This window comes from Purpureocillium takamizusanense, chromosome 9 (assembly GCF_022605165.1).
Source record: "Purpureocillium takamizusanense chromosome 9, complete sequence".
Classification (NCBI taxonomy): Eukaryota; Fungi; Ascomycota; class Sordariomycetes; order Hypocreales; family Ophiocordycipitaceae; genus Purpureocillium; species Purpureocillium takamizusanense.
The window spans coordinates 1405870-1430294 of NC_063076.1; the positions used below are offsets into that span (position 1 = coordinate 1405870).

Here is a 24425-nt window from a genome sequence, read left to right on the forward strand (position 1 = left end):
TGCCATCGCCGGCCCTTGAAATTCGCCCCATGCTGCGATCATCGCTTCGGACAGTGAGGGTGCTCGGCGGCAGGCCCGTTGCGGCGGCCGCCGTGCGCCAATGGCCCATTGCCGCGTCGCAGCGAGCTGGTCTGCTTGGCTCGGTAAGTTTGAGAAGCGCGCGCCCGCGTCTCTAGGGCGGTTTACGTGCGGACAGAAGAAAGGCTTACAACTGCTTGCGCAGCGTTCCTTCGCCGACCAGAAGAAGCCTGGAGACGACGTTTCAAAACCCCCGGTCTTGCCTGCCTCTGAGACGCTGAGCTCCGAGCGAAGCCCGCCGCCAGCCGGCCTAGGCCAGGCGAAGCCCGAGACCGCCAAAGACGTTCCGTTGACGCCGCCCACTCCGTCCGAGGCCGTCGACAGACAGACAAAGCCTGCGACTACGATTGACGATGTCGGCGAGACTCGCGTGAAGCACGGCTCTATCGACCCGCTGGCCGGCGGCAAGCCCGAACCCACGGCTACCATTGACGATGTCGGCGAGTCTACCGTCCTCCAAAGCAAGGTCCCGCCGCCGCCGCCGTCGCCACCTAAGAAGAAGGGTTTTATTCGCAGGCTGAGGAACTTTGTCTTCACTCTCATCCTCCTGGGCGCCGTCGGGTTCGGTGGCGGAGTCTGGTACTCGCGGATCAATGATAACTTCCACGACTTCTTCACCGAGTACGTCCCCTTCGGAGAGCAGGCCGTTCTGTACCTGGAGGAGATGGAGTTTAGGAAGCGCTTCCCCCAGGCTTCGGCTTCTGGCTCTAGACCTCGCGAAACCAACGAGCAGGTCCGCATTCCCGCACAGAGCGGCGCCTCCTGGAGGGTGGCCGATAGCGGCGAGCCTGCCGGGCGTCACTCGAGCGCCAACCCTGTGTCCAAGCGGCCGACCAAGCAGCCGGATGAGCCCGCTAAGGCTGAGTCTCCAAAGCCTCCTGCTCAAGAAACTCAACCAGCCCCAGCGAAGCCCGTGGAGAAGGCCACGCCTCAGGTGACTGAGAGGTCGCCCAAGTCTTCTACCGAGTCTTTCAAAGCGCCCGAAGTCAACGAGCCTTCCAAGTTTCCACCTCTGGCACCCATCGATCTCATGGCGCTCCCCGATGCCAAGGAGCCGGTTGTGCGTGACCTGGTTCACATGCTCAATGATCTGATCCTGGTCATCAACGCCGACAACGCCCACGGCAAATACGGTACGACCATCAACAAGGCGAAGAATGAGGTCACCAGAATTGGCGACCGGCTCAAGGCTATGAGGGATGGCGTCGAGAAGAAGGCGGCCAAAGAGGTCAAATCGTCAATCGAGGAATTCGACAAGGCCGCCACTGAACTCATTAAGCGCGTCGAGAACACCATGCTCGCGCAGGAGATTGATTGGCGCCGCGAGTTTGAGCAGGAGATGACCACGGTGCGCGAGAGCTACGACGAGCGGGTCAAGCTCCTGCTTGAGCGCGAGAAGAAGCTCAACGAGGAGAAGCTGCACAATCAGCTCTTGGAGCAGGCCGTGGCTCTCAAGAAGGAATTTGTCCAAGAAGTCAAGGATCGCGTCGAGCAGGAGCGCGAAGGCCGACTGGGCAAGCTGACAGAGCTCTCATCAGCTGTCGCTGATCTGGAGAAACTCACCACCGGGTGGAACGATGTCGTCGACTCTAACCTCAAGACACAGCAGCTGCACGTGGCCGTCGAGGCCGTCCGCGCCAGCCTTGAAGATGCCCAACACCCGCGTCCTTTCATTCGCGAGCTCGTCGCTCTGAAGGAGATTGCCAACGACTCTCCCGTAGTTGATGCCGCGATTGCGTCGGTTAACCCGTCGGCCTACCAGCGCGGCATCTCTACGTCGGCACAGCTTATCGACAGATTCCGTCGCGTTGCCAACGAGGTGCGCAAGGCCTCGTTGCTGCCAGAGGATGCGGGCGTCGCCAGTCACGCATCCAGCTGGGTCTTGAGCCACGTCATGTTCAAGAAGGAGGGTCTCGCCGCGGGAGACGACGTGGAAAGCATCCTGACACGCACGCAGACGTATCTGGAAGAGGGAGATCTGGACTCTGCAGCGCGAGAGATGAACGGCTTGCAAGGGTGGGCGAAGACGCTGAGCAAGGACTGGCTTGGCGAGGTGCGCAAGGCGCTGGAAGTCCAGCAAGCTCTCGACGTAAGTGCTCTCCCCTTGCACGGAAGTTTCAACCCAATCGCTAATCATACCGCAGGTCATTGCCACAGAGGCTCGGCTACAGAGTCTGAGGGTGGAGTAAAAGCGGCGGTCTTCTTTGTCCTGTATATCGGCTTGGGATGGGTGGCGACTAGAGGGCTGCATGCCCGTGTACTAGATACGAATAGACACCAGAGACGGGATTTTGCTGCAATCAAGAGCTCTTGGGCTGAATCCCCTCGCAGTGGTGATTTTTTTAAATGAGGTTTGTGTTGCAGGAGTGTCCCAGCGGGTTGTGTTGAGGTTGCCTCAGCGCAACAGACTACACGCCCCGGCGCAGCTACGATCTTGGGGGAGGGCTAAGTGAGCGACGCGGGTTGCCAGCAGTCTCATCTACGTAGAGAGCGTGTTGCCCAGATGAGGGTAGCAAACTCGCGCACCGAATTCGCATTACGCACGATGTCCTTTCCCTACCTAGTGTGGCACGATAAAGCCCTTACGACAGCAATAACCATTCTGTCGAGGCAGGCGGTGTAAGATCGCCGTATGCTCATGGTTCTTGATGATAATTTTTATCGCTATATACTCTTGGGGGCTCTATAGAGCCACTCAATTTCACACAACGCCGGCAATGCTACTACTGCTCCTCCAGGCTGCACCAACCGGGCTCCGACCTTTGCTACTTGTCGATTGTGGCGTCCTCGTACAAGAGCGGCGCCAGGGACGACTTCCACGCGTGCTGCCGTGCCCTGTTCGTGGCGACAATCACGATGATCAGAAAGAGGCACGTCAAAACTTCGAGAACCGCCGTCAAGGACAGCCAGGCCCAGTGGGTGCGCATGTACGTCTGCACAGCAAACACCTCGCCGGTCACGGCGGTGGTGTTGGGCCCCGAGAGCATGCGATACGACATGCCGGTCGCGATGTTGTCGACGGTGCGCACGATGTCGGGGCTGTTGTACAGGCCCGCCATGAAGCTGTTGCTGTCGGTGCTGCCGCTTTTGGTGTAGAAGATGGTCATAAGGGCCCCGGTCATGGCCTGTATATCGAGAAAATTGATCTCGAAGGTTGTATTCCCGGGAAACCCCTTCTCGAGCGTCGTGAACGGCACCAGCGGTCCGATGCCGGTCAGATTCAGTCGCGATTCCCGCACCGTGCCAGTCCGTACCGTTCCGTTGATGGACCTCCAGCCCGAGTACTCCTTGGCGCACACCTCGTAGCCGCACTCATACGCCGTCACAGTGTCCTGCCAGTGAGTGTTGCCTCCGCCGTCGTCCATGGCGAAGCGTATCATGCCCAAGGTGATGAGCTGTGTTGGTGGGACCTGGGTTGCGTTGACGCTTACGTTGAGATGCGTGTAGCGGAATCCGTTATGGGCGTCACTGGTCGCATAGGCCTCGGGCTTGAACCCCCCTGGCATTGTGAAGTTGCATTGTTGGACGCGAAACCCTCCTGGGTTGTCCTCGCAGCTCTTGGTGGTCCGCGCAGTGACGTCGCTGCATTTGCTGCAGACCCCGAGAGAGGTGAAGTCTGGGTACGTGCAGTTGGATCCGGGACAAATGAACGGCGGTGGAGAGACCAGGTCATAGACGCCTGCTATCGCCGCGGCTTGCAAAAGGCCGTCCCGTGTCGGACCTGACAGATGGAAGAGGAGGAATCAGCATTTGTTGGGACGAAACCGATGCAGCGGTGAATACAACTCACCAACAACGGCGCCGACGCCGGTGACCCCAAGATCACCGTTGTCATAGACTTGTGATCTGTTTGTCGAAGAATGCACCCCGGGCATCTGAGTCGATTTTTGCTCGAAGCTGAGAATCTGCTGCGTAAAGGGATCCACGGCGATGGCGGCGATGGTGACGAGGCAACCGATATAGGTGGGAAAGGGCGACTTCCTGGCATGCCAGAGAAGCTTCAAAGCGCCCCACGGCCCGCGGCTTGCATTGTCAAATTGTTGAAGGTGTTCGGGGCTGGAAGACCGGGCCGCGTTCAGCTCATGTCGACAGTCTACACTTTCAAGGACAACTTACCCTAACGCCCTTCGCTTCAGGAAGAGCCACTTGAGCTGGCTGATGCTCTCGGTGACTGGCAAGATCATGGCGGCCTTGGCAGCGGTGGACAGGACCGCGACGACGGCGTTGGGCGAGACAGCTATGGTCCATGACGAGAGCAGCTGACCGTCAACGCGCGAGAGAATGATGATGATGGCAACCACGCAGAGGATGCTGAAAACCACACATACGATCTCCGCGCCCCAACCACCTCCCCAGTAGCGCTCTCCTTCCGGAAGATGCTGAGCGGGCTGCTGCTCCTTGCTTGGCTCTGGAGGTACTTCCGAGGAGGTCGAAGAAGGGTCGTACTTTTGGGTTGTCATAGGCTGGCCGGCAATGTCCGGAACCGGCTGGTAGGCAGGTCGCGCCCATTCTGAAACTGAAGAAGGGACCCGATGCGGTTCCCGGGAATCGTAGTCCTCAGCCATGCCGGGGTGCTCATGCTGCTGCTGGTGCTCAAGCTGCTGCGCCTCCGACCAGACATGGGGATTCTGCGAAATAGCAGAAGACTCCAGGGCATTCAGCAACTCGGTAGATTCCGATTGCTGGTTCTGAGCAGCCATGGAGTCTATAAGGCGCCGAGCCTGAAGCGGGACGGGCGAATGGGCATACCCACGAAGCAGCGCAAGTTGCGAAATGCCCGGTCTTTATCAACCATCGTTCCGCAAGGGTGTGCCCGTCTCGTCCCGTCCCGCAAGGCTCTGGAGATATAGCGGCTCTCAGCCGCCATACTAACTAATGCAAACAGTAAGCACCGTGCCCGAATTGGGGGCCCTCCGAACCCCCATGTCTGCCTGCCTCGCCACTGATGATCAGTGACCAGCAGCAGATCATATCCAGTTCGGAGCGCCGTGTCGCAAAATGACCCTCGTTGATTCGCTGTCCGCCGTGTTATTTTGGAAAGGATGCGACCTTGAGCCGCACAAAGGGATGCACAGCAATGCTGGCCAGGATTTTAGGGGGCCATAGCTTGCATCTCAAGGGGTACTACTGTTTCGTCAAGCGTCCTTTGTGGGACTGTCGACGTGACGACTTGGGAAAATGCTCTTTTTGGGGGCGTTGCGTACGAAGTAGGGGTGGAAGAAAATGGAGCTGAGAGAGAGATGTTGATTCTGCGTGACCTTGGCACAAGAAGGCACGAAGTACGAAGTACTAGTTACATGTATCACTCAATTAGAAGGCGCGACCCTCGCGTTTTTTTCAAGGCTCGGGGGCCCGCAAATTCCTATTCCCGGAGCACGACAATGGACGTCTAGCTACCTACCTAACTAGTAGGCAGTTCCGGAGTAAGTTACTTGGTACTTGGATCGCGTGGTGACACAAGACGCCACCAAGACCTCGACCTTGTGCCTCGTACTGTTGCCCACGCATCAACATAGACCAATCCGCATCGTGAAGCAAAGCACTCCGTCATCATGAGCGGCTCATAAGAAGAAAGCCCCTCATTGTACGACTGTTGTGGCGAGGAGGGGGGCTCTTCTCACGCCTGACGATGGCCCCGTCGATGGGTCGCATTTCGGCATCTCTCGTCTTGTCCAGTCGATCGCCACGCAGATTCTCCAGCAGCTCGAGCTCGCCATCCAGGGCCGTAGTCACAATGAACACGTACAGCGTCAGCAGCAGCAGCAGCAGCAGCAGCCAGCGCCAGTCCAGCGCGTCGTCGTCGCGCAGCTACCCCAAGGCCCTCGAGAAGCTCGCCCTACTACAGTCCAACCGCGCGACCACGCAGCTCTTCAACCGGCAACAGACGCCGTGCGAGCTCAATGCCGCCGCCATCCCCGAGATGCTCGACTGGCTGCGCCGCGCCGGGTACGCGCCCGCGGACCTGGCCGGACTGCGGCACATTCACGTTGCCGGCACCAAGGGCAAGGGCTCGGTGTGCGCCTACGCGACGGCCATGCTGCGCGAGCACTACGGCGGCGGCGGCGGCGGCGGCGGCGGCGGCAACAGCGTGGGCACGTACACGAGCCCGCACCTCGTGAGCCCGCGGGAGCGCATCGCCATCGATGGGGAGCCCGTCTCCCAGGACGTCTTCGCCTCCGCCTTTTTCGAGTTGTGGGACCGCTTCACCGCCGCCGCCACCAACACCGGCACAATGTCCGCGGCAGAGGCCGAGGGCCCCGCGACGAAGCCCTTCTTCTCCCGGTTCATGACCATCCTCGCGTGGCATATCTTCCTCACGCGCGGGGTGCGCAACGTGGTGCTCGAGGTCGGCATCGGGGGCGAGTACGACGCCACGAACGTGGTGCCCGCCGAGGCCGTCTCCGCGGCCGTCATCACGCAGCTAGGCATCGACCACGTCGCCATGCTGGGCAAGACAGTCGAGGAGATATCGTGGCATAAGGCCGGCGTCCTCAAGCCCGGCTTGACGGGGTTCACGCGGAGGCTGGCCGGTCAGCCCGACGTGATGAAGATGCTGAGGGCGAGGGCGGCGGAGAAGCAGGCCACGCTGGTCGAGGTCGACGACGAGGCTGTCGAGCGCTGGGCCGGCGTGCAGGGCTCCCTCAAGGGCGCGTTTCAGAAGTACAACCAGGCGCTGGCTGTGCTGGCCGTGCGGAAACACATCGGTCTGCAGGACAGCAGCAGGAGCCCTGACGCGGCGCTGCTGCGCGACCTCTCGCCCGAGCTCATCCGCGGGCTGCAAACCGCGAAGCTTCGGGGCCGGTGCGAGGTCATGGACCAGGAGGACGCGATATGGCTGCTGGACGGGGCGCATACGCACGAGAGCCTCGACGAGGTGGCGCGATGGCTCGCCGCGTCGGTGCAGCCCGGCGAGACTTTGACGCTTGTCTTCAACCAGCAGGAGAGGAACGCGTCGCAGCTCCTCGAGTCTTTCCTAGCGGCCGTCAGGAGAGAGATGGGTGGTCGGAGCAACGTGTTTAGCCATGCGCTGTTCACGCGAAACGACCACGAGCCGACTCCACCCGGTGAGGTTGTCGACATGGCCGTACAGGATGCAGCGGAGGCGACGATGAACGAGGTAGCGCCAGAGTGTCAGACGCAGAAGATGACCAACATAGCAGACACGGTCGCCGAGGCAAGGCGCATCGCGGGGCAGCAGCAGGCTGGGCCGAAGCCCAAGGTGCTGGTCACGGGCAGCTTGCATCTCGTAGGGGGTATCCTGCGAGCCTTGGAGCCCGACGTCCTATTGTAGACAACTCTTGGCACATCATTCATATATATATATACATGTACATGGTCCTACTACGTCTGCGTCAGAACGCATCGGCGACTCCTCGCTACAAGGCGTCCGCCTGCTCCAAGATCCCCAGCGCTCCCCCGACCAGATGCAAGCTTCCCGTCACATACGCCTGCACCTGCTCGCCGGGGCCAAGAGCCTCACCCACGTGCCGCGCGTAGTCGAGCGCCTCCTCGATGGTGGGCAAAACGACCACCCTGGCCTCGGGGTCCAGCTCCGACCACTTCTCGGCGAAGCGGCGCTGGACAGTCATGTTCTCAATCTCGGCGGGGTCGATCTGGTGGTTGACAAAGTCGCGTTTGTAGCCCGTCTTGGCGTACGTGACGTTTGTGCAGAAGACGACGTGGTCAAAGGACGAGCCGCTCGCGCGCTGCGTTGCGCTGCGGACAGCGGGGAGGAAGTCCACGGCTTCGGAGCGGCCTTGCTGGTTGAAGATCATGACGCGGGGGCCGGATCTGCGGGCTTGAAATCAGCAACGTAATTCGTGACAGGGGATCCGGAAAGGCAAGATAGTGCGTACCGACTGGCGGTCTCGTCGGCGAACCAGCGCGACGACATCTTGAGGCTGTCTGATGTGTGCGCGCCGTCCACGTACCAATTGACCTTGTCCTCTGACTTGACTTCGCAGCGACCGCGAAAGACTGTCTGCTCCAGCCCGTCGATAAACTCGGCTGGCAAGTCCGGTCCCCCTGCCGTATTTACGCCCAGCTTCTTCAGCGCCGCCTCGGCGAGCGCAATTGCCAGGGTTGCATTCTTCTTCTGAAACTGCGCATTGGGCTTGATCTTGACGTTGCGCAGCCGGCTGTCGATATCGAGCACCTTGAGGTCGACTTCCTTCTCTTTTGCTCTCTCTTGGAGAACCGCAGCCGCCTCGGGGACCTGCTCAACGGTAAAAGCCGGGCTGCCAATCTTCATGATGCCGGCTTTGTGCCACGCAATCTTGTCCACCGTGTCGCCCAGAACAAAGACGTGATCGATTCCGAGCGTGCTGATGCCCGAAGCAATAGGCTGCTCGACCACGTTCGTGGCATCGTACTCGCCGCCGATGCCCGTCTCGTAGACGGCCACGTCGACACCTTCCTGGATGAAGGCGTGCCAGCTCATGAGCGTGAGGTAGCGGCCGTACAGCGGTCGCGTCCCCAGCGGGACGACGTTGGCCGCCGTCGTGGACTCGGCCAGCCGGTCCCATACTTCGAAGAAGTACTTTGCGAAGAGCTCCTCGGATAAGGGGACCGAATTGATGCGGATGCGCTCGCGCACGGCGATGAGGTGCGGCGATATGAAGAGGCCGCTCTTGCGCGGCACCTGGTGCGTTTGGCGGTATTTTGAGAGGATGGAATCGACAAAGGCACACGTGCTACCCTTTCCCTTGGTGCCGGCAACGTGGATGATGTTGAGCCGGTCCAGAGCACCGGGCTTGACTTGTCAGCGGGAGGCAGCCCAGCGATATCGAGAGTTGGGTTTTGACCTACGTAGTAGCCTATCCGGGCCAGATAAACCCTCATCTCGTCCATGGACGCAGCATCCGGCCGCACGCCGGCCTTGCGCCGGGCCTCTATCACCGCATGAGGCGTCTGGAGGGAGTTGAGCGCATCAATGGCGTCCTGGCGGGTCTCGTCGTCAGCGTTGGACTTTTAGCAGGAGATGGCCCGCGTGTTTGTGGCTCACGTTGTATGTTCTGCCCGTCGCCATGGTGCGCAGCGCGAATCGCCGGGTGCCGAAGGTGAGGTTTTGGATGAGAGCGAGGGGACGCCTCGACCCATGGCGCATCGAGTTGGCTCGGGGCGCGCGTCTGCAGCTGCGGCGGCAGTGTGACGTCCGTCCAGTGGAGGTAAGACAGCGACCGGGTGCGTTGATTGAGATGCCGCAGGCGGGCCGGCAATCGGCGAGTGGGAATAGATGGAACTGCTGCTGCTGGCTGGTCCCAGCTTGATGTGGGACCGGGGCGAGGTCGCTTCAACGCTGGAGCCTCTTCAAGTTAATAAAGTCTGCAAAAGCCGACGAGGTTGTCAAGTCTGCTCTGCTGATGCCGGATGAAGGTTCTGTCAAGGTCCATGAGCGGGCGGATAGTCTCGGCAGGCGCCGCGAGGTGAATAAAAGCCCGCCTTCCACGCCATACTTTATACGGACATGTCGCATCACCAACAGACGACTAAGTCGGTGTGTCTAGGGAACGATGGCAGCCAATCTACAAGGCAAACTTCACTCAATTCTCAATAGCTTGCCGCGTCTCTCCCCCACGACGCTTTTCGCTCGCTGCTTCTCAATCCCCCAACAACGCCTTTCTCCCGCGCGCGCCATTCGCATCGGCATCTATGGCCTCACAAAGCAGCCGCAACTAACCGACATCATCGTTCAGCTCTTCCCCATACTTGTCCACCGTCCAGCGCTTCATGCCCTCATTCAAGGCCTCGCCAAAGCCCTTGTCGTAGCCTACACCGCTGGCCAGATGCGCCGGGCGTGTCCTCCACGTGAACCAGTTCTCAGCCATGACGCCCTCGGGGGCCCGGATGATCCCCGTGGCAATGTCAACAACTGTCTGGGCGTCGTTCGGTCGGCGATCCGCACAGGTGAAGAAGACGGTGGCGCCGCAGGTGCCGCAAAACGAGCGAAGAACCCCTTCCGATGTCGAATACGTCTTGGACGTCCCGATCTGGAGCGTCGTGTCGATGCGCGGCTCGCAAAGGCTTAGGGGCACAAATGTCCAGCCCACAAGATGGGTGCCCGTGACGAGTCTGCAGTCGTTGCAGATATCATATAGCGCCATCCACTTCTTGTTGTCGCGAGGCGAGACAAACTTGGAAAGCACAGGGTCGTCGAGAATGGCCGGCGTAGGGCGCCTGAATGTAAAGGATACGCCGCCGCATTCGCACTGGGCTCGGAGACGCTCCTCGCCATCCGCGCCTACTTCGGCCTTCGACTCGACGACTTTCGCAGTCGGATCATCAGCCGCAGGGTTCCAGCATCTCAGCTGTCGGCCGCTAATGTGCGTGACCAGCGAAGCAATTCCCCCACCTTTGGCCGACTCCGAGAAAACATGCTGGCCAATGTTGAAGTTGTCTGGTCCGTGGTCCGTGAAGATGGACGTGGAGGGGGTCCACTGCTTCCGGTCAATGCTTACGCCTCCGATATGACACCCGCAGGTCGAGCAGAAGTCATATGTGCAGCCCCGGCCATCGTAAGACAGCCACGAGGTCAGCTTCTCCTCTGATGAGTCTCCGAGGAACTTGGGCAGCAACCCCTCTGGCAACTGCGTATGAAACGTGCACGGCGACCCCGTCGCATACCTACACGCGCTGCAATGGCAGAGATAGACGGGTAACGGCAACAGACTGACAGGCACATCAAAGGTCAGATGCACATCACCGCAAGAGCACTTGGCTTCGAGCGTCCTGGTTCCATTGGCGTCTGCCATGATGAAGCTGGAGAGGGTTGTTGAAGCATGTTCAGAGAGAAGATCAGGAGACGATCAACATGAGCTTGCCCGTCTTTATATAAGCCCGTCAGCCACGACAAGAGGGGTTCATCGCCGGGCGGTCGCTCTGGTGCGACGGTTCACAGACAGTTGCTCGTATTTCTCCGTGAACGCGGGAGCAACATGGACACGGCTAATCTCCACCGAATTGACACCCAGCCAACGGCGGGAAAGTTAACCGCTGTTCAGCCGCAATGTCTGCACGGTACGTACCTCGACCCGCGACTGGCGAACCCCCTGTCATAGGTGCCGACGGTAGTTAACCTTGGAACTTTTTTTTCTTCGCGCCGTTCCGTCAACGCCACCTCTCCCCCATCCTCAACCCGACATGTCCGGAGCCACCACAGGCAGCCTCGACAATGTCGAGAGGCATCGTCTGCAGCTTGAGGAAAACATTTCCCAGCTGCGCAAGGCTCTGCAACACTGGCAGACCTGGGATGCCGAGTACGAGGCCTTGAAGGAGGAGGTCGAAGCTGTCACGGATGATAGCAGCTCAAGCGATGAGCTGCAGCGGGTCCACGACGACTTCGAAGGTGAGCTCCTGCGCGGAAAGGAGCTTGACGAAATCTTTGGCATCTCCCACCCGCGGCCAGCTGATCAAATCATCAGCCTCTTGCAGCGGCGCATCGACTATGTCTCCAAGAGCGTGGGCAGCTTGCAGAAGCAGCTTGACGCGGCAGAGAGCCAACATGCCACCCTCGCAGCCGCGGTGGAGGAGCATGATGGTTTCGACGAGGATGGCCAACCGATCACGGAAATTGTCGAGGAGTTGGACGACGATGATAATGTTCTGTCGTACAAGTTGAACCGTCCTGGAGACGCAGTGCCGAAGGTCCGAGAGGCTCTGAAAAAGGCAGGCGTTAGCTCTTCGACAAACTCCGAAATCCCGCCCACAACCGGGGACGCAACGATTTCCTCAGCTCAACACGAGTCCAAGCCTGACCAACCGAAGCCGAAGGCTGTGGATCGTTCTCAACGGGCCGCTGAAGCGCTCCCTGTGCCTGAGCCCAAGAAAGCCGTGTCCTTCACGGAAGATACGCTCATGGAAGGCATCACGAAACCCGCACCTGAGCCTAAGATGTCCCGCCAGGCAAGACGCGTCGAGCAAATCATGAAGACCGCAAAGGAGCAGGAGGATATGAGCATGGAAACGGCTGTGATTCCCGACGACGAGGACGAAGATGACGCCGCACTACGACAGCAGATGCTGAGCTACAGCATGGGCGAAGTCGGTGCAGTCGTCGCTGAGCTTCAGCTTGAGGAGGACGGTACCGACTACGATGATGACGAAGGATTCGATTACGGCGACGAAGGCTTCGCTGAGGAGGAGGACGAAGACGACGAAGACAAGTGGGGGCGATCAACACGACAGATCGTCACAGACGACTATCGTCAGCGTATGCTCGAGCTTGAGAGGAGCCTCGGCATCAAGTCCCGCTTTACCGAACAGGCCGCCGACGAGGAAGGCGAGTCTTCGGACGATGGTGAAGGCATCGGCCGCATAGTCGTCAAGAAATCCGAAACTTCCTCGTCGGCGTCCAAACCAGCGCCGACAAAGTCGAGCTTGAAAGACAAGCAGTCCAACGGCGAAGAGCGCAAGGGTGTGCGGTTCGCTCAAAACCTCGACATTGCTCCGGAGACGGACACGCAGCCGGAGCCAGTCGCTCCAGCTGTCAAAGAGAGAGAAGAACCCATTGTCGATCCTCTCGGCGATATCGTTGAACGTACGGGACCCCCCAAGTCGGCAGAACCCCCGACTCCCCGCAGACCGTCCCGCTTCAAGAAGGCCAGAGGTGAGGGTCTTTCAAGTGGAGACCTGCCCAAGGGGCCCTTTGATGCTCCTCCACAGTTCCTAGACAATGATCAGGAACGAGAGATCCCGACCGGCCCCGAGGGCACGACGCTCGCCGAACGTCTTGTGGAGAGAGAACCCACCGCCGCGCCTTCTGCCGTCGTCGAACCCTTGGATCAGAACGCAGTGGCCGACGAATACCAACGGCTGCGGAAGAGATTCATCCAGCGACAAGGAGGGTTCCTCTGGGAGGACGAGACTCCGACCCGAGAATCCGTCGGCGGCGATGAGCCGCAAGAACACGTGAGCCGTTTCAAGGCTGCCAGACTTTCTCGCCAGTAGTGGGACTGTCTGGGCGACCAAAGAAGAAGAAGAAGAAACGAGTAGAAACCAGCATTGGAGCATTTAGAGGGCGTAGTCATGTACGAATCCATATGTCTTCCAGCCCCTGGCTCTTCATCTTTTGTTTGAGTTGTCGTCTTGGTGACATGCTGACCAGCGAGCTCGCTCTATACCTGCGACTATTCCGGAAGGCGCTCTATCTGACAATTGGTGGGTTGCAGCTTGTCCATCTGCTCCCCATTACCGCGCGATTCCAAGATCGAACCATTTTCTGATTACAAAAGGGCTCTCTGACGCCATGACCCTTGTTTGACTTCTCCGTGGTCTTGGCGATTCGTTTCACCCTTTACATTTTAGTTCGTAAAAGTAATGAAAGCGATATCCGCCTCCGGTGCCTACCATGCTCATGATCAATCCGCCCGTGAAACATTATATCCCGATTTATAGTTACTGCAGTGAGCAATGCGCACATGACTCTTCTCCCGTCAGCTTGCATGTTGACCCGTTCGGATTTAAATTGTATTGGGATGTCGCGTAGTGTGAGTACACATGAAGGTGGAACTCAATGAGACCGTACCTAACTCACACGCGCTCTTTGAACTCGACATCACACAGCACGCGATGCATGAAAATAAACACAAACTCAGCAAAAAGAAACGCAAGCACGAGTTACAACCACGAACGTTATACCGACCACATTCCATGTAAAACCTCGCCGTCCCCATTTCACTGAGGCCTAGGGTAGCCTAGTTAAACAACAATTACAGCGCTCCCCATAACTACCTAGCGTAAGGACTATGAAAACGGGTATCTTCAGTCAGTAAGGCCCTGCTCGGCACGCGCGGTTAGTGTAACCGGGCTTTTGAAAAGGTGACTTATTAAGGGAGCATAACTACGGCAGGGGAGTTAAAGTACCCCTTTTGACCCGTTTTAACCCCTATCAATAAGTTATGCATATAACCTTCGCTACCTACCTAATTAGGTCGGGATTTAAATTCTACCGTAGTCTACGGGGGTATTTTTCATAACGCTAATCCATAATGCCTTTAATATGCCCTTAAATATAGTATATTTTATAACGCCTAAAAATACCTCTGCGCTATAGGACTTAAAAGACTACTACCTATAATATCGATATAGTAGATAGTTAAGATACTAGGGATAGCCCTATATTTATCGTAAGAAAGGACGATATAGACGAGCTAGCTCCCGAGCCCGCTCTTAAGCCTACCGATAAAGGGACTACTAACGAAGCCCTTATTACTAACGAAGAGCTTACCGCTAACGAAGAGCCTATTACTAACGATAAAGCCGACGATACTAACGAAGAGCCTATAGCCCCTATTAAGTCTATTAAAGAGATAGAGCTATAGCTAATCTTATAAGTAGTTAAGTTAATAAAGGCGATAAATAAGAGGAAAAACCTAGCGCTAAAGGGAACCTAATATATATAGAAACTAAATATAATAATCTTATTCCTTAAGTATCTTTATAAAGCCTAAAATAAAGGTTATCTTAAGTCTAATAAGAATGCCTTTTTAAAGATCGTAATATCTTTAATTATACTTTATTTTAAGGCTTAATATCTATCGCTATTACTTAATTAGACTAAGAATTAGCTTCTTAATTATTATTATAACTTTAAGAAAAAATATCGTTATTTCTTATAGATAAGGGATTATTATAATATAAGCTTAAGCTATAATAAGGATATTAGCCTTATTATAGCTATAAATATATAATAGATAATATATATTAATAAGTTCCCTTAATAACTTTAGCTTTAGACTATTAGACTATTTTAGGCTAGCTTATATAATATAGTCTATCTATAGAATATACTATATAGTAATTATATTATTAAGGCTAGCGATTATAAAGGTATCGAGAGGGTTAACTTAAAAGACGATAATAATAATAACGATAATAATCCCTTTATTAACGATACTAACGATACTTACCTTTAGCTTAGAAATAAGACGCTATTTAAGATATTAAGCTAGCTATTATTAATTACGCTAGCTATATCGATATAAATAGAGTTATTATAGTTAAAGAGGTTAAAAAGGAAAGTAAAGGTAATAAGGGCCTATTAGTAAATAAAGAGATTAGCTTTTAGTCTTAATATTAAGGGCATTATAGAGTCGATAGACTTACTTATAACCTTTATTTAAGTAATAATAATATTAATAACTTTAGCTTTAAATCGCAAGCCTAACGCTAATAATATTAAAGCTATATTATAAGACTATTAAGTATAACGGGGCCGGCGCTATATAGTAGGAGCCGGTCGGGTTATTAATATTTAATATATTATAGAGGAGGGAAATAAGGGTTATATACTAAATAGCCCCTATACGCGCGGCGCCCGCTACGTATAGGCCTACGTAACTAGCTACGGGTATAAGTTAGCGTAGGCTATAGCTATACGTAGCGTTACTACGCCTAGGGCCGCGCCCTAGGCTTCTTATTAGGCTAAGCCCTTTATATTACCCCCCCGCTCCCTCTTCCCCCCCCCCCGGGGCTAGCCCTAGCTACTATAAGGGGGCTCGTAATAATCCCTTACTTAGGCCCTTTAATTAAGGGCTCCTTTTCCTTTATGCCCGGCGGCCTATAAGTAGGCGCGCATAGCTAGCCTTTATTACTGCCGGCTATATAATATATAAGTCCGTTCGTAAGGGCCTTACTTCCTTTAACTAAGCGTCTTTACCCCCCTCGGCGCGGGCCCCTACCCGCCGGCCCGCGCGTACTTATAGCCGGCTAGGTTAATGACTTTATAATAGCCGTTCGCCCTAAGTTGCCCTCTAAGTATTACGTAACTATTAATATAGCATAACTATAAAAGGACCTCTTTCCCCTAGGCCTAGCGGGCTTCCTTCCTTCTTCCTATATCCTTACTATTACCGCCGCTACTACGCTATCGCTATTACTACCGTAATAATAATAGTAGTAATAATAATAATAATAATAATACTAATAGTAATAATAATAGTAAGCCCGCTCGTCCCTCCTTCCCTATACTCCCCCGCCCTATAAGGCGTAGGGGCATACCGATCCAAGCTAACGTTAAGGATAAATATTATTAGAGTCCTCCTAAGCTAGGCTCTTAAAGCCCTTATCGCTATCGCCGATACCGTCCTCGCGGCCCTATACTGCCCGCCTTATTATAGCCGTCCTTAGCCCCTCTATTATACTCTACGCTATTATTACTGCCTCCCTAGCCTCCCCCCCCCCTACTACCCCTCTTATCGCTACCCCTTAGGGTAGCTACTATAGCCGCTTATCGCCGCCCTTAGTATCGCCTTCTATAAATATTTCTATCTCTCCTTATATAGCCGTTATTAACCTAAGATAAAAGAAGGTAAGACTCGACGCTCTTATTAGGGAGCTCCGCTCCCGCCCTTATATACGCTATGCTAGGCTAGAGGCTAATTACGTAGCCTACGCTAATTAGTTATAAGGTAGCTATTATAGCTATTATATAGCTAACTACGCGTATTGCCCGTTAGGCCTAGCCCTCCTCGCCGCCTTATACGGCCGAATCTTTACCGCTAATGCCGCTACCGCTATTATTATTATTATTACCGCCGCCCCCCCCGCTACTACCGATACCGCTATTGCCGCTACCGCCGCCGCCGAGAAGGTAAAGGCTAAGGTAAAGAAGGTACTAAGCGCCGCTTATATAGCGACTTAATACCTTTAGAAACTAAAATATATAGGCCTTATACCTAAGTAAGTCCTTTCCCCTTATCCCTATATAGCGCTAACGATATAGCTATTAACCCCTATATAGAAGTAGCGCCGATAACCTTAATGCCCCCGCCCTCGCCCCCGCCCTTACCGCTTTAATTACTACCCTAGGTAATAATACCTAGCTATTTACTAAGGTAGGTACCCTTAAGGACCGCCTTATAGCGGTCGAGACTATTATCGCCGCCTTCGCTAGGGCTCCCCTCGCCGCTATTATTACTATTATCGCCGATAAAGAGGTAAAAGAAAAGGAGGAGGAAGATAAAGAAAATAAAGAAGAAGACGAAAAGGAAAAGTAACCGCGCCCTATAGGGTAGCCCCCCCCTCTTAAGGGGGGTAAAGCTAATACTAATATTTCTTTTTAGCGCTCTTTACTAGCCTATTTTATAAACCGCTTATATACCTCTATATATCGTACCTCCTTAAAGGGCTCTTATATCGGCTCGAGATATCTACTCTATTTAACTAAGGCTTCTTCCTTAACTCCCCGGCCCTAAGGCTTTTAATAGGCCGCTAAGACTTTTTCTATTTTATAAAACTTATTATTACTCGCTTATATTAATATAGGCTAACTATCTAAAATAGCCTAGTTAAGTATAGGGTCGTTACTTACTTATTATAGCTAGTCTATATAGAAGTAGTTATATATACTTAATAATAGGCCCGTTAGCTCGACTATATATAGGCTTATTACCTTATTAACTATATATTTCGAGTATAGCTAATCGAGCTTCTTCTTTAGCCTTATAAAGGTATAGTTATAAAGATTAAGCTAAACTTTATCCCCTATTTTATACCTATCGGCAGGGCTATATATATAATTAGCCCTCTATTTTTATTTAAGCGAGGCCGCTATTATTATAAAGCTATAGAGCTTTATAACTTACTTAAGCTTTTTTATAAAGGCCTAAGCCTTACCTTTTAATATAATATATTAGCTTACTTCCCTTAAGGGGGGAAGGGGGCTATTTATAATAAATTAGGGGTAATAGCTATAAAGCGCGAAGAAAGGGGATATCTTAATTAACGTACTTATCTAGCTATTAAGCGCGAGCTAGGCTATAAGTAGCTATCAGTCTTAATCGTCTTAGTTATAGTTAATATAGGCCTTAAGGTATACCTATATTTCTTAGTTAATCCTCTCTATACCCCTATCTATTTAGGGGTAGTATACTATATTAAGTTACTATTCGATATTAACTAGCTTATAAAGGTATTATTAAAAGCTACTTATCTAATTCGTTCCTTAATCGCTTATAATAGCGGTAAGCTAGCTATACTAATAGAAGTAATACTAAAGGAAGCGCTTTATATATATAATAGCGTTTATAATAGCTATTAGCTTTAATATAACTTCTTTATTAAGCCTATCTTAAATAACCTAAAGGAAGCGATATCTACTTATAGGGGGGAGGTCTATAATAAAGTCTATCTAGATCTACCTATAGAACTAATCCGGTACTAATAAAGGCTATAATAGCCCCTTCTTATATTCCTTTTAAATCTTTATGCGGCTATAAGTATTATAGTTATAAAGGAACCTCTTAACGTACTATTATATTAAGGGCTAATAAAACTCTTATAATAATATAGCTATTATACCCTTTTTACTTAAGTACTTAAATAAAGGAGAGTTATAGGCCTATTATATTAGCCGACCCCTAAGCTCGTTTTATAAGTCCGTTCCTTTAAGAGCGGATTTTACCTTTACCTTTATTACTTAAGGGGCGCTAAGTACTTAAAGGCGGTCCCTATAGTAGAGATTCCTTATTATATCGAGGCTATACTTTACGATCTAGACCTTAAGGCTAAGCTTTAAGTCAAAAGTATAAGCGCTACTTTTAATTATATAAAAAGCGCTTTAATAAATTATATCCCGCTTTATTTCGCGTCGCTATAGAGAGCTTAACTAAGGGTTAAGGAATAAGGTAGCTAGCTTAGTCGAGGTAGCGCCGATATATATATAGAGGGCGCTTTAAGGGATAAGTTATATATCCCTAGCCTTACGGTCTTCTTAAGTCTCTTAATCTTAGTCCCTATAAGAGAGAGCGTTAAGTACTATAGCTAGTTTACCTAGCCTATATTCTAAGGAGAAGTTAAACCTTAAGAGTAGCTCTACTTAACGCGCCTACTACTTTAATAAGCGCTAATAAGTTATAAAATATTCTAGGTTCTTATAGTCTATAAGTATTATAAAGCTCTTATAGCTATAGAGCTCCGCTAATTATTACTTTAAGTAGCGAATAATCGCTAATATCTCCTTATCGTAAATAAGGTAATTCCGCTCGGTAAGGGATAGCTTTTATAAGTAAAAGGCTATTAACTTCTATTAGCTATTTATATCTTATAAGAGCGTTCCCCTTAGGGCGGTCCCGCTATAGTCTATTTCTAAGAAGGTAAATAAGTTAGGGTCTTATTACGAGAGGATTAAAGCTTTCGTAAAGGTTTCCTTAAGAGCTTTAAACGCTATTTAATACTCTTACTCTTATATAAATAGAACCCGCTTCTCTATTAGGGCTATAAATAGCGCTACTATCTCTAAAAACTTAAGTATAAAGACTTAATAGTAATTTACGAACTTAAAGAAGCTCTATACCCCCTTTTATATCGTTAGGGCTAGCTATTCGATAACTACTTTTATCTTTATAAGGTCCGCTTTAATACCCTTATTTATATAGATAATAAAACCGAGGTATTTAATAGTCTTAACCCTAAACTTATACTTATCTAGGTTAAGATATAGGCTATAGTCTTATAGCCGCTTAAATACTTATTATACTTTTATATAGTATTCCTTAAGGGTACCGCTTATATAGATAAGGATATTATCTATATAGGTAGAGTAAAAGTTATTTAAGAAGTCCTATAATATATTATTAATATAGCGTTAAAAGGTCGCTAAGGCGCCGCTAAGGCTAAATAAGGTAATTATTTACTTAAAGAGACTATACCTTATATAAAAGGCAGTCTTTTACTCCTCTTTTATTATTACCTATACCTTATAGAACGCTTATACTATATCGAGCTTAATAAACTAATAGGCGCTTATTAGGTTATAGAAGGTATTATTAATAAGGGGGATAAAGTAGCGGTCTGCCTTTATAATAGCGTTAAAGGCGCGATAGTTATAATAGAAATAGAGCCCGCCCCTTAACTTCTATACGAAAAAGATAGGTACCGCCGCCTCTAAGCTATTAGCTTTAATAAACCCCTTATCGAGAAGGTTATTAAAGGTCTTCTATAAGATTAATACTTCTTTACGTAATATATTATAAAGTATACTATAGGGCATAAGTAGGTCCTAGCCGTTTAGGCCTTTCTTAAGGGGGATTTAATAGTCTATACTAGGCTTATAAGGGTTAAGCTTATTTATTTCTTACTTCTTAAAGAGTAGAAATAAGTCATAAAAGCGCGATAGGATAACCTCTTAGAGTTCCTCTCTTAACTTAGGCCGCTTAGGTATAAGCGCTTTTTCGATATCCCTTATACTAACGGTAAAGATAGCTACCTTAGCTATATCGCTACCCTCTTACTTCTTAATCCGCTATATATACCTTACGAACGTTAATACTATAATATAATAAGCGTCTTTTATATCCCTTAAGAATAGGCTATTAAAGGGCGGCCCTTAATAATACTATACCTATATCTATAATAGCCTATATTATAGCCTACCTTTATATGGGATTAAGTAAGACTTTATATATTATATCTAAGGCTTCCTTAAGATAAGGGGGAACTCTAATTAAGGCACTATATAAGTATAGATAGGCTATAAATAGCCCTTTATATTTATAACTAGCTATATTAGCTCTTTAATAGCTACCTTATCTATAATACTTAATATACCCCTTACCTTATAAGAAGGGATCTTCTTTATTAAGACTTTAAGGTCTCGGGCTACTTCCTTATCTATAGCTATATAATACTTATATCCCTTATCGATAAGTATAGAATAAAGAGGACTTTTATTAATCGATATTATTATTACCGATAGGGTCGTTTTTAAGCGTCCCTTAAGCTTTATTTTTTCTACTTATATTACTATAGGCCTTAAAGTATAGCTTCGCTCTAAGGTAGCGCTTTTCCTTATATAAGCGCTACTTCTTTACTTTTACTCTCTTCATTAACTTTACTCTTAAGCTCTAGCTTAATAAAGACTATATAATATAGCCCGACTAAGCTCGACGTTACGGGCCGCTTCGCTAAGGTATAGGGGTAGCGCGCTATAAGGTAGCTACTCCCTCTATAGCGGAAGTATAGCCCTTTATTTTTCTTTCTTTCCCTCTTATCTTCAGTAGCTTACTTAGCTCGATAAGGCTTATCGCCCTCTTTAGTTAAGTCTCTTTAGGGGCCCCCTCTATTCGGGCTAGTCCTATGCCTTTTAAGGCGGGTAGCTAATATTATAATATCGCTATAATAGTCGATAATTAAGATAGCTATAAGGGAGTTAGCCCGGTCCGCTCTTAAGGGCGCGGGCTAGCGTTTAAACTAGCCTTAGCCCCTCTTTTAGAGCTCCTTAAAGTATAGGGTCCTCTCGAAATTCTAAGAGATTTCTTAGAGGCATTAAGTATATTTATAGAAAATAACTAATATCTATATCATAATAAGCTATTCCTTTAAGGCATCGGATATAGTATTCTATAGCGCTAAGATCTAGGTATCTTTTATTTAGGTAGACCTACTTATATTTATAAAGGTACTCTCGAAGTTAAAGAAGAAAGTACTAAAGGGCTACCTATCTCTCTAGCGTAAGCCCTATAGCTTATCGAGCGCTCCTTCCTTAACCCGCTCGCTACTAAAGAGGCGTTCGATATAGTTAAAGAAGGCCTATAGTTCCTTATTGCCCTTAAGTCCTCCCTAAGTCTAAAATCCCTCTATATAAGGCTATAGTTAGATAAGTAGCGTATTAAGGAGCTAATATTAAATAGCTCTACTTTCCTTATTAAGGCCTTTCGCTTTATTAGTCTTATATTTACTTTTTAGTTAGTATAAAAAGAAGTAAAAGTATTCTATCTTACTATCTTATATTAGCTATTCGAGCGGCTTCCGCTTCTTAGGCTTAGGCGCCGCTCCGCTAAGGGCTATTAGGTTAAGCATAGACTATAGCTACGCCCTTAGATATTTAAATTTTATTTATTAAAGCGCTTATTATTACGCTAGCTATTATACTTATTATTACGCCTATTATAGCGCCTATTATTACGCCTATTATTACGCTTATTATTCCGCTTATTATTCCGCCTATTATTACGCCTATTATTACGCTTATTATTACGCCTATTATTGCGCCTATTATTACGCCTACTATTACGCCTACTATTCTATCGAGAGCCTATAGGCTACCGCCGGGTCTATCTCTATTACTTAGTTTACTATCGTTAATAATACGTATTATAATAGGGCCGGCGCTATATAGTAGGAGCCGGTCGGGTTATTAATATTTAATGTACTATAGAGGAGGGAAATAGGGGTTATATACCGAGTAGCCCCTATATACGCGGCGCCCGCTACGTATAGGCTTACGTAACTAGCTGCGGGCATAAGTTAGCGTAGGCTATAGCTATATATAGCGTTACTACGCTTAGGGCCGCGCCCTAGGCTTCTTATTAAGCTAAGCCCTTTATATTAAGTAATACTTAAGGTCTCTCTCGAATAATATCTTGCCTTTAATAAGGTTATTATAAAGCTATTCTATATTATAATATAAAATAGTAATAAAGAGAGTCTAGAGACGAGGAAGAAGCTATTAAATAAGTAGCTCGGCTTAAATATAAGTATTAAAGGAAGTAAAGGCGATAAAATTAATAATATTATAATAAGGGGTGTTTTTTTAGGCTAAGTAGCTATTACTTATTAATATAGCCTTTATTTATATATATAATATTATTAATTTCCTACCTTTATTATAGCCTATATCTCTTTCTTTCTTATAATATTATCTCTATTACTTAATATACCTTTATTTACTATTCCTTCGATTAAGATACCTTATATAGTTAGTCTATATCTCTTTCGCTATTACCTCGCGTAACTCTAATATAGTCTTACCGCTTAGTTAATTAATAGCTTAATTATAGAGCTATTAAAGCTTATTATTTAACCCTTTATTAAATAAAGTATCTTTATCTCTATTAACTTAAATAAAATTTAAGAGGCCTATAAGGGTATAGATAATTCGAATCTAATCTTAAAAACGGTATTTTATTAAGTTCTTCCTCGCGATTTTCTATTTCTACTTTAATTAATTAAATACCTACTTAATAATAGCTCGAATACTTATATAATAAAGGTTAAAGAGCTTTTTATAATCGTTTAGTTTAATTACTAACTTACTTTAATTATCGAGATAATAACGAACCTTAATTAACGGTATAATAATAGCCTATTAGTTTATAAACCTTAAGTCGCTAAAATAATAACGATTATAAGGTACTTAAAGACTTATACTTATCGTAAAGTAGTAAATAGAGGCATTATTTATACTTCCCTTAGCTCTAGTAAGTATATATATAAAGATTCTATTAATTAGAATAGCTATTTATAACGGGGCTAGCGCTATATAATAGGAGCCGGTCAGGCTGTCGATATTTAACGTGCTATCGAGGAGGTAAGTTAGGGTTGTGCGCTAGGCAGCCCCTATACGCGCGGCGCTATTACGTGCGGGCTCTCGTGACTGCCCGCAGGACCGCACGTACGCGGCCGCACGCAGCGCTACGCCCGGGGCAGCGCCCCGGGCTCTTATTAAGCAAGGCCCTTTATACTATTAATATATTTTAGGTAATATTACCTTTTTAGTTAAAGAAGCGGTATTAATACTTCTTCTTAATATATACCGCTATTAATATACTATCGATAGCGCCTATATAATTAATAAAAGTATAATACTTTAAATTTATCGCAATCTTAAGAGATATAAAGCTCTCTAATAGCTACTTTATAAATCTTATATATAAGACCTTTATTACCTTAAGTACGATATAGAAAATAATCGATATAATATTTTTAATAATATTAAAGAACGTTACTATAACTCTTTATATCTTACTTTACTTATAGATAAATAGGAAGATTATAACTTTTATATTAAGCAATTAATATTATATACCTTTAAGCTTAGTATTCTCTTAAAGCTATTAATAAAGCTTTCGAAAGGTCTCTAAATATATATAAAAGAGGTTAAAGAATTAGCTCTCTAGACTAATAAAGAGAGTATTAATATACCTTTAAGCTATAACTAAGCTAGTAAGGTTAATAAGCTTATAATCTTTATTTACTTATATTATAGCTATTATAGCTTTATTAATTATTATTAAGACTATAATAATACTAATAAGTAAAGCTAAAAGAGCTATTAGGAATATTATCTTACGATATTATTAACGCTACTATTATAGAGATATTATTATTACCTATTTCCCCTTACGATAATTAAAATTATAATTACTAAAGTAAGCTAGTCGATTTAGCGTATTAAATATACCGAGCCTTATATTATATTAGCCTTATTAGATAGTCTTATCGATAGGTCTTATTTTATAATACCTCTTAATTATAGGGAAAATGCCTATAATTATACCTTAACTCGCGATATAATACGTTTAATAACCTCTATTAACCGCGCTATAGTTAATAAAACATAGCCCTTAGCG

The 24425-nt window shown here is 48.5% G+C and overlaps 6 protein-coding genes across 6 annotated transcripts; 3 read left to right on the forward strand and 3 right to left on the reverse strand.

The window, feature by feature from the left end:
* Window positions 1–29: 29 nt before the first annotated feature.
* Window positions 30–2267, forward strand: MIC60 (MICOS complex subunit mic60; the record flags this gene model as incomplete). The annotated part of the gene is made up of 3 exons (XM_047990912.1): window positions 30–143; window positions 224–2167; window positions 2223–2267. 3 exons carry the CDS (start codon window positions 30–32, stop codon window positions 2265–2267), a joined length of 2103 nt encoding a protein of 700 aa, XP_047846922.1.
* Window positions 2268–2712: 445 nt separating this feature from the next.
* Window positions 2713–5310, reverse strand: JDV02_009259 (uncharacterized protein). The gene is made up of 3 exons (XM_047990913.1): window positions 4195–5310; window positions 3869–4134; window positions 2713–3799 (listed from the first exon to the last, which is right to left on the reverse strand). The coding sequence occupies exons 1-3, from the start codon at window positions 4776–4778 to the stop codon at window positions 2844–2846; spliced, it is 1806 nt and encodes a 601-aa protein (XP_047846923.1). The 5' UTR covers window positions 4779–5310; the 3' UTR covers window positions 2713–2843.
* A 227-nt stretch (window positions 5311–5537) lies between these two features.
* Window positions 5538–7409, forward strand: JDV02_009260 (Tetrahydrofolate synthase). Its single transcript, XM_047990914.1, has one exon. It carries the CDS (start codon window positions 5708–5710, stop codon window positions 7367–7369), a length of 1662 nt encoding a protein of 553 aa, XP_047846924.1. The 5' UTR covers window positions 5538–5707; the 3' UTR covers window positions 7370–7409.
* Window positions 7328–9487, reverse strand: MET7 (Tetrahydrofolate synthase). The gene is made up of 4 exons (XM_047990915.1): window positions 9083–9487; window positions 8887–9018; window positions 7935–8830; window positions 7328–7869 (listed from the first exon to the last, which is right to left on the reverse strand). Exons 1-4 carry the CDS (start codon window positions 9182–9184, stop codon window positions 7455–7457), a joined length of 1545 nt encoding a protein of 514 aa, XP_047846925.1. The 5' UTR covers window positions 9185–9487; the 3' UTR covers window positions 7328–7454.
* A 52-nt stretch (window positions 9488–9539) lies between these two features.
* Window positions 9540–11015, reverse strand: JDV02_009262 (uncharacterized protein). Its single transcript, XM_047990916.1, has one exon. The coding sequence runs from the start codon at window positions 10827–10829 to the stop codon at window positions 9753–9755; it is 1077 nt and encodes a 358-aa protein (XP_047846926.1). The 5' UTR covers window positions 10830–11015; the 3' UTR covers window positions 9540–9752.
* Window positions 11016–11128: 113 nt separating this feature from the next.
* JDV02_009263 (uncharacterized protein) lies at window positions 11129–13417 on the forward strand. Its single transcript, XM_047990917.1, has one exon. It carries the CDS (start codon window positions 11218–11220, stop codon window positions 13021–13023), a length of 1806 nt encoding a protein of 601 aa, XP_047846927.1. The 5' UTR covers window positions 11129–11217; the 3' UTR covers window positions 13024–13417.
* Window positions 13418–24425: the final 11008 nt, after the last annotated feature.